Source organism: Danio rerio, chromosome 2 (genome assembly GCF_049306965.1).
Source record: "Danio rerio strain Tuebingen ecotype United States chromosome 2, GRCz12tu, whole genome shotgun sequence".
NCBI classification, from domain to species: Eukaryota; Metazoa; Chordata; class Actinopteri; order Cypriniformes; family Danionidae; genus Danio; species Danio rerio.
This window is the reverse complement of record NC_133177.1, coordinates 61,065,436-61,075,000: the sequence shown is the minus strand read 5'-3', so window position 1 is coordinate 61,075,000 and position 9,565 is coordinate 61,065,436. Positions and strand designations below refer to the sequence as shown.

Sequence of the window (9,565 nt, the reverse complement as noted above, 5' to 3'; positions counted from 1 at the left end):
GTTTATAACAGCAGATGGTGCTCTAGGCTAGTTTTATAACAGCAGATGGCACTCTAGGCTACTTTTTAACAGCAGATGGCGCTCTAGGCTAGTTTTATAACAGCAGATGACGCTCTAGGCTAGTTTTGTAAAAGCAGATGATGCTCTGGGCTAGTTTTGTAACAGCAGATGACACTCTAGGCTAGTTTTATAACAGTAGATGATACTCTAGGCTAGTTTTATAACAGCAAATGACGTTCTGGCTAGTTTTATAACAGCAGATGACGCTCTAGGTTAGTTTTATAACAGCAGATGATACTCTAGGCTAGTTTTATAACAGCAGATGACGGTCTGGCTAGTTTTATAACAGTATATGGCACTCTAGGCTACTTTTTAACAGCAGATGGCACTCTAGGCTAGTTTTATAACAGCAGATGGCACTCTAGGCTAGTTTTATAACAGCAGGTGACACTCTAGGCTAGTTTTATAACAGTAGATGATACTCTAGGCTAGTTTTATAACAGTATATGGCCCTCTAGGTTACTTTTTAACAGCAGATGGCACTCTAGGCTAGTTTTATAACAGCAGATGGCGCTCTAGGTTAGTTTTATAACAGCAGGTGACACTCTAGGCTAGTTTTATAACAGCAGATGACGCTCTGGCTAGTTTTATAACAGTATATGGCCCTCTAGGTTACTTTTTAACAGCAGATGGCACTCTAGACTAGGTTTATAACAGCAGATGGCACTCTAGGCTAGTTTTATGACAGCAGGTGACACTCTAGGTTAGTTTTATAACAGCAGATGACGCTCTAGGCTAGTTTTATAACAGCAGATGGCGCTCTAGGCTAGTTTTAACATGAGATGGCGCTCTAGGCTAGTTTTTAACAGCAGATGGCGCTCTAGACTAGTTTTTAACAGCAGATGACACTTTAGTCTAGTTTTAAAACAGCAGGTGACGCTCTAGGCTAGTTTTATAACAGCAGATGGCACTCTAGCCTAGTTTTGTAACAGCGGATGACACTCTAGGCCAGTTTTGTAACAGTATATGGCACTCTTGGCTACTTTTTAACAGCAGATGGCACTTTAGGCTAGTTTTATAACAGCAGGTGACACTCTAGGCTAGTTTTATAACAGCAGATCACGCTCTAGGCTAGTTTTATAACAGCAGATGGCGCTCTAGGCTAGTTTTAACATGAGATGGCACTCTAGGCTAGTTTTTAACAGCAGATGGCGCTCTAGACTAGTTTTTAACAGCAGATGACACTTTAGTCTAGTTTTAAAACAGCAGGTGACGCTCTAGGCTAGTTTTATAACAGCAGATGGCACTCTAGGCTAGTTTTAACGGTGATTGGCGCTCTAGGCTAGTTTTTAACAGCTGATGGCGCTCTAGGCTAGTTTTTAACAGCAGATGGCGCTCTAGTCTAGTTTTTAACAGCAGATGGCGCTCTAGTCTAGTTTTTAAACAGTAAATAGACCTAATAAATCACACTGAACTGAGCTAAACTGAACTGAACTGAACTGAACTTAAACACTAAAACCTGAACCACACTGTTCCAGTTACTGAACCACACTGTTCCAGTTACTATGACCATTTATGTGAAGCTGCTTTGACACAATCTACATTGTAAAAGCGCTATACAAATAAAGCTGAATTGAATTGAATTGAAATAGCCCTCTAGGCTAGTTTTTAACAGCAGATGGCACTCTAGTCTAGTTTTTAACAGCTGATGGCGCTCTAGGCTAGTTTTTAACAGCAGATGTCGCTCTAGGCTAGTTTTTAACAGCAGATGGTGCTCTAGTCTAGTTTTTAAACAGTAAATAGCCCTCTAGGCTAGTTTTTAACAGCAGATGGCGCTCTAGTCTAGTTTTTAACAGCTGATGGCGCTCTAGGCTAGTTTTTAACAGCAGATGTCGCTCTAGGCTAGTTTTTAACAGCAGATGTCGCTCTAGGCTTGTTTTTAAACAGTAAATGGCCCTCTAGGCTAGTTTGTACAGAAGATGGTGCTCTAGGCTAGATTTTAACCATACCCCACAAACGCTTACGCTTAAAAAAAATTTCAATGCACTTAAACCTTGCCTAACTCTTTTAGGTTTGAATGATATAAGAAATTAGATGCAAGATGCGTACAGCTTTTTGTAAAGCACACAGCGCCATCTGCTGTTAAAACTGATTTCAGAATCAATTCAAATGAGAATAGAGATGGATTTTGAAAATCTTACAGCTCTAGTTTTAGTTCTTTATTGTGGATTTTCTGAGGTTTTTGTGTTTGTTGTGAAGTCCTCACCTCCTGCAGCTGTCGTCGGACTTTCTCAAAGATTCTCAGCCAGTTCTCTTTAGCTCTGAGTGCTGGATCCACAGGCTCCTTCGGCTCCTCAATCACCGGCTCACTGCACACACATTCAAAATGGTTTGCATGCATCTTCATACAAACTAGTGATGCACTGAATTTTTGACCACAAAATTTTTTCTTTGATCGAAATTAGCATTTTTTGTTTATGGACAAAAAATTCAAAATAAAAGCACAAAATTATTAGTTAAATGTAGCTTAAGCTGTCCCACATTGCCCAGCAGTATTCAGCATGCTGGTTTCACTTACACACCAGCTGTATTCACAAATTGGATCAAAGCAGTTTTACACCAGACACAGAAAGCACTATGCTATGAAATCCATTCATTTAATTGTCCCATGAAAAGGTTGGTTTGGTGGTAACCAAAGCATATAAGCAGCGAAGCAAAAACAAAAACGCTCACTATTTTGCTCTGTGGATATATTCATCAACCTGAATATTTATCTATTCATGACCGGTGCATGCTCACAAGAAATACAAAGTCTGCTCAAATAACATGACATTTCTAAGTATGCTCGTTCTAGCTGCTTGCAATAGCGCTATTGTGTTGTCATGGTAATGCTGGTAAATAAAGCATCTTGACTTTAATGCTGCATTGTTTGAAATTAGGTCAAATATTAAAATAATCTTCTAACAAGCAGCCAAGGGCACTAAAACAAAGCTTATTCATACACAAGTCTAGTTTTTAGGCTTTTAAATGGAAAAAGGCGCTCAAACAACAGATAGCACTCTAGGCTAGTTTGCAATAGCAAATGGTGCTCTAAGCTAGTTTGTAACAGCAGACGGCGCTCTAGGTTAGTTTTTAACAACAGACAGCTCTCTAGGCTAGTTTTTAACTGCAGACGGCGCTCTAGGCTAATTTGTAACAGCAGATGGCTCTAGGCTAGTTTTTAACAGCAGACGGTGCTCTAGGCTAATTTGTAACAGCAGACTTTGCTCTAGGCTAGTTTTTAACAGCAGACGGTGCTCTAGGCTAATTTGCAACAGCAGATGGCTCTAGGCTAGTTTTTAACAGCAGATGGCGCTCTAGGCTAATTTGTAACAGCAGATGGCTCTAGGCTAGTTTTTAACTGCAGACGGCGCTCTAGGCTAATTTGTAACAGCAGACTTTGCTCTAGGCTAGTTTTTAACAGCAGACGGTGCTCTAGGCTAATTTGTAACAGCAGATGGCTCTAGGCTAGTTTTGAACAGCAGATGGCGCTCTAGGCTAATTTGTAACAGCAGATGGCTCTAGGCTAGTTTTTAACAGCAGATGGCGCTCTAGGCTAGTTTGTAACAGCAGATGGCGCTCTAGGTTAGTTTTTAACAGCAGACAACACTCTAGGCTAGTTTTTAACAACAGACAGCTCTCTAGGCTAGTTTTTAACTGCAGACGGCGCTCTAGGCTAATTTGTAACAGCAGATGGCTCTAGGCTAGTTTTTAACAGCAGATGGCGCTCTAGGCTAATTTGTAACAGCAGATGGTGCTCTAGGCTAGTTTTTAACAGCAGATGGTGCTCTAGGCTAGTTTTTAACAGCAGATGGCGCTCTAGGCTAATTTGTAACAGCAGACGGCGCTCTAGGCTAGTTTTTAACAGCAGACGGCGCTCTAGGCAAATTTGTAACAGCAGATGGCGCTCTAAGCTAATTTGTAACAGCAGACTAGCTCTAGGCTAGTTTTTAACAGCAGATGGCACTCTAGGCTAATTTGTAACAGCAGATGGCACTCTAGGCTAATTTGTAACAGCAGACTGTGCTCTAGGCTAGTTTTTACCAGCAGACTTGGCAACTTTTTAACAATATGTTGTGTCTATTTCATTGGCTTTGTGTTTATTTTTCAGCATAATCTAAGCTATTGAGTTAAATTCAAATAGATTTTTTAAATTGTATTATTTATTAAAATAAATAATTATTATTACAAAGCAGTTTCGGTTCCGGGTTTAGATTTTTTGGCCAAGTGCATCCAGAATTTTCGGTTTTGGTCAAGAATTTTCATTTCGGTGCATTCCTAATAAAAGTGTAACTAAATCCTGTACATCACTACACAATTGAAAGATCCACATGAGAGATTTTAATGGCTTGACAATGAACTACAACTCAGTGTAGTAAATGCTGCACCAAGTACCAAAGTACATTATGTAGGTTACTACTGATTCCAGAACCAGCTTTACTAACAAAATGCACATTAGAATTGATTAATCGCACAGCCCTATAATCCACTATTCCATAATCCAAGGGTGCCCAAACCGTTTCTTATATAGACTCAAAAACCTAACTTGATTGAGGCTGGTGTGCCAGAGGTGAATATACCTATATGTATTATATTAAAATATAAAAGGAAATTTCCTAATTTTATAATACTTAAAAATAAAGAGAAAAAATAATTTAATCATATTGATAATTACATTTTTTTTTTGTAATGTACTTCTTACAATTAAACCATAATAATGAGAAATCCCACTTAAAACACAGTGGCATTCAATGCTGAATACAGTAGTCAAGCTGCATAGTACTCCATCAAGTGACAGTATTTACATTTTAAAAAGTCAGATTAATTCACAAAGGTTTATTGAATCATTTGATTTCCATTTTTTGTAGCTCAACATTTAAACAAAGAAACAAAACCCATCCTTGCCCATTGTTCTCCCTCTCTTCTCAGATGGCATGGCGGGTCAAATCCAAAGTTATCATGGGTCAACTTTAGCCCACAGGCCCTACTCTGGGCATCTCTGCAATGATTGATCCATGGGATATATGCACAGCTAGTGTTTTCAGTCAAGATAAACGTCCAGTGAAAGGTTTATGTGACTTTTTTCAATCTCATAAGGTTCTTTTTACAACATCGATGCTGTAATGTAATTAAAATACAGTCAGTAAATAGACTCAAGAATTAATTTAGTTGTTCAAGCATAAGACGAGATGAAAGACTAGGCTAGCACAAAAACTCATATTGTCATATTTTGTCCGGTCTGAGACCCACTTTATATAATATATCAATCAGATAGTGAAGATCACTGACTTTCAAGAAATCGTGGCGATTTTGTAATGGAAAGTAAGCTCAGCAGAAGCGCTTGGACTGACTGACTGAAAATTAAACCACATTAAGCACAATTAGAATAAAGTAAGTCAATATATTAATACCTTTCAGGTTCAGGCATCAGTTGCTCCTCTTCATAAGGGGGCGATAGAGGAGGACTCTCCATCTTAATTTCCTCCACCAAAGGCTCTTCCATTGGGAAATCGTCTTCTTGAATGGGATTTTCCTCCTCCATTGGTGGCTCTACAGTGGGTGGTTTCTCCTCAGCAGGGGTTGGAGGTTTCGGTTCAGGTGCAGAAGTGATAATCGGATCTTCAACCGGAATCTCGAAAGATTTGTTGGTAACTGGAGGCATCTGTTGCGTGGATGGAGCTGGAGGTGGAGCGACTGGAGTTTGGGATTGTGTTGTCATTGGTTGAGGTTGGGATTGAGTTGTTGGTGCTGGAGGAGGTGGTGTGGGTGTAGATCCACCCAATCCAAACACTGCAGTCAATGGTTTAGCCATAGCGAAGAAGGATTGAACCGAAGGAATCGGGCCGGAAGATTGTTGTTGTGGTGGAGGCTGCTGTTTTGGGGGCGGCTGCTGGGGGGCGGGGCTTTGCTGGATTGCAGGTTTGATTGGTGGTTGGGCTTGTGTCTGATTGGTCGGTTGGCTTGCATTCTGAGGTGGTGTTTGCTGTTGGTGAAGCGAGTTTTGCTTCTCTAAAGGAGGTCTGGCGGACGTTTGAGCATCCGTTATTGGTGCGGTACTAGTTGGTGTTGGTGTAAACGGAAGTTCTTGGTCCTCGTCTAACTCTTCATAATTGAAGTCCTCCTCTCCTTCATACATGTCCACCTCTTCTGGGTACAGATCACCATCATCTTCTTCATATAATGCACCTTCTTCTCCGCCATCTTTACTGTAGGCACACTCGTCGCTGTACGCACACTGGGTCTCGTCCCAATCTGGTGAACCCTTGCTGTAGGACACTGAGGAGTGGCAGGAGTGGTACGAGTCGTTCTCATCGTACAGTTCACGCTCGGCGTATTCTTCGCTCAGTTGAGAACTACAGCGACTGAGTTCGGCAGAGGATGCATAGCTCCCGGTCGGACTGGAGAAAGAGGGTACATAAAGAGAGAGGATTAGAGAGAATAAGAGAAATAGACCTTACAAACAGTTGAAGTCAGAATTATTAGCCCTATATTCATTTTTTTCCCCATGTCAGTTTAACGGAGAGAAGACTTTTTCAACACATTTCTAAGCATAATAGTTTTAATGACTCATTTCCAATAAGTAGATATTCTTCAATATGCTACTGTTCAGCTTAAAGTGACATTTAAAGGCTTAACTAGGTTAATTAGGGTAAAGTTAGGGTAATTTTTAGGGATGTAACGGTATTAGAGTTTCACGGTACGATAATACCTCGGTATGAATGGCACGGTTCGGTATTTATTAAATAATTTACAGGAAAAACAAAACTAATGAAAAGACTCGAAAAAAGTGCCAAAAGTGTTTATTTACCTCAGCACTGAACATATCAATGACATACAAATCAGCCGTCTATCTGTACGTTTCCAAACAGGAACTTCAATTTTTCAATTTTAATAACAAAAAAACTATTAAACCATATAAAACATAAAGTTTCAATTTAGTATTGTTGAAAACTCGTCACATTCAACATGTAATCACTCACTCACTTAGATAGAGGTGGTTTTTTTAAGGAAAATGATCATATAACTATAATCTGGTGAAAGCTGGGATCTGGGCATGTCCCCTGCAACAGAATAAACCCCTCTCATTTGGGACTGAGGTTTCTGGGACAGAGAGATATGATTTAGCCAAGGTTGACAGCAGTGGGTAACGTTGTGCATTGTCTTTCCACCACTTGAGAGGACAAGCCATGAGTGAGATAGAGGTCTCTCTGCGGTACAAGTCAATGTCTGCATCAATCTAACAAGTGTGCTGTGTTCTGCAGTCCCCATGACTGTTTTAAGTCGTATTCCCCGACTTATATTTCACCACAGTCTGGCAGTGCCTGCGTACTGTTTTTGTCTTTGTCTGTCACCTTTTCTCCTTTTTCGTATCTTTTTAGAAAGAAACCGAAATGCTTCCACACATCCAATTTAAAACCCGCTTTAGGTTCGATCATTTCCAGCTCTTTTTCTTCCCCGCTACTAGCAGCACACTCCATTTCCACATTACTGGATCTGTAGTGACAACAGACCGCAAAGGATGATGGCCACGCCTGGGCTGATGGGAATTGTAGTTCCCGCTACCTCCCGTTCGCTTCATTCGCCTGAGCAAACTTTTCTCAGAAATATAGTTTTATTGAGTCATGCGCCTATTATTGAGGTATGACGGTATTTACAATATTGTTACATCCCTAGTAATTAGGCAAATCATATATATGATAGTATAACAGTGGTTTGTTCTGTAGACCCGTGGTTCTCGGGGACAATGAATGGGGGGTCACCTGGTGATTTCCAAAAATCTATTTATTTTTATTAAACCTTAAGAATTACCATATTTTATCTATAACCAGTTAAACTTTGCTGTTATTTTGGGATTTCCGCCTGGATTTTGCCTTCCCAAATGTAAAAGCTTCCAAAATCCTCATGCAGAGGTGTAAATGCAAAACGTTGGTATAATTTTAAAGAAAACCCTTTGAATTTTCATAAAACACTATTGAAAGTGTTTAAAATATCTGTATATGTTGTCTGTGTCATAACAAACACCTAAAAAAAGAGGCGCTTTTTGTATTTTTTAGTTTATAAACTCAAATGTGTAAGTGTACCGTTTAGGTTGTGTGTGGTCTAGCGTGCTGTAATTAATGTTGCTGGTTCCTGCACATGTCTGTAATCATAGGAAAAAAGAAAAATGTCTCCACCATAATCTATGCAGAAGTTATTGTGTTCCAACTGATGAGAGGTGCTGTACAAGCCACAGGGAGCGATCATTGTGTTCATATTTCACTATTCTTTTGTTTGATCAAACATAATTCACTGTGTTTGGAGCACGTCAGACATATAAAAGGATTACTTATGCACATCACCTCAAAAACAGAGGAGAATGGCCCTGAAGCGCACAGCATAAGGTAAGAGATGAGCTGTCTGTGCTATCTGGGGCTGCTTCAGGATTTTGCTTTATTCTTAATAAAGGCACAAATGCATTAAATATAAAGTTGTGAAGCTGTACATGGAAGGTTTTACTCTACTTAAAATGTAAAGTGGTTTTCACCACTGAGTTTTTGATAGAAAACTAAATCTAGTAAACACTTCAGCCAAAATGAAACTCAGAGTCAGGCTTCAGCTGGCAGAAATGTCAGTGAAAGCAGATGCTCAATAAGAGTTAGTGCTGATACTGCTTTTACTAATTCCAAACAGGGCTGATCCAGGAACAGGGGAATCCAGCGAGCCCTACAGCAAAGCAAGCCAATGTCAGGCATATTTATAAATCAATGGAAACTGGCCTTGTTGAATAATGGAGGAGAAACAAAACAGACAGCAGAGCTGAAAGGTTTTGCAAGGTGAAAAAAAAGAAAGAGAAAAGACACCCCGAGCAGACATGATGAATGAGTCTATTAAAGGGAAAAGCGAAAAGATCGAACACACACACACACACACACACACATACACATACACACACACACACACACACACACACACACCTGTTGAGAAACACCTTCTCACAGTCATGCTACATCAGTTCATAATTTCATAAAAATCAATTAAGTTTTTTTTCAATTGTTTCGCCACAAATTTCAAAACAATGGTGTCAATTTTCAAAACTCTAGACACAAAACTCTAAAGGCTGATTTATACTTCTGCGTCAAGCGCACGCATATGCTACGGCATTGACGCATAGCCCTACGCCGTAGCCGTCGGTGTCGCTGACGTGCACCTTTAAAAATTTTTTACTACATCTCGCAATGACGCGTAGCGCAAGCTCTGTGATTGGTCGGCTTGGTAGCGCTGACGAGTCTGGGCGGGACCAAGAGCCGCGTGAATAGCGCGAGCCTGATAGAGCGATTATTTACAAGTGTGGAGTCCCGTGAAGTAGCTCCGGATGGAAGGTTTTGTTGTGTGTTTACCTCATAGTTAAAGTTGTTGCACGTCCGCCGGTTCCTGCCTCAAATTGAGCGAGTTTGAGCCACTTGTACATCCCGGAAGTGTTCAGGAAAAGCAAAACATCAGCAAAGAAATGTGACACAGAGGAACATAAACACCTCACTGCCAACTA

The 9,565-nt window shown here is 40.2% G+C and overlaps 2 protein-coding genes across 5 annotated transcripts in view; one reads left to right on the top strand and one right to left on the bottom strand.

Annotated features, from left to right (window-relative positions):
• lingo3b (leucine rich repeat and Ig domain containing 3b) overlaps positions 1–9,565 on the top strand; it is a 790,077-nt gene that overhangs the window by 612,915 nt on the left and 167,597 nt on the right. The gene's annotated exons all lie outside the window — the stretch shown is intronic.
• The window catches only part of LOC100534673 (protein unc-13 homolog A), a 172,838-nt gene that overhangs the window by 90,167 nt on the left and 73,106 nt on the right, over positions 1–9,565 (bottom strand). For all 4 annotated transcript variants that reach the window (XR_012395330.1, XM_073932036.1, XM_073932038.1 and 1 more), the window contains exons 10-11: positions 5,451–6,437; positions 2,267–2,369 (exon numbers count right to left, since the gene is read on the bottom strand). Coding sequence is in view for 3 of the 4 variants with exons in the window: in XM_073932036.1 (XP_073788137.1) it covers positions 2,267–2,369; positions 5,451–6,437 (1,090 nt within the window). In the remaining variant the exon portion in view is untranslated. The remainder of the gene's footprint in view (positions 1–2,266; positions 2,370–5,450; positions 6,438–9,565) is intronic.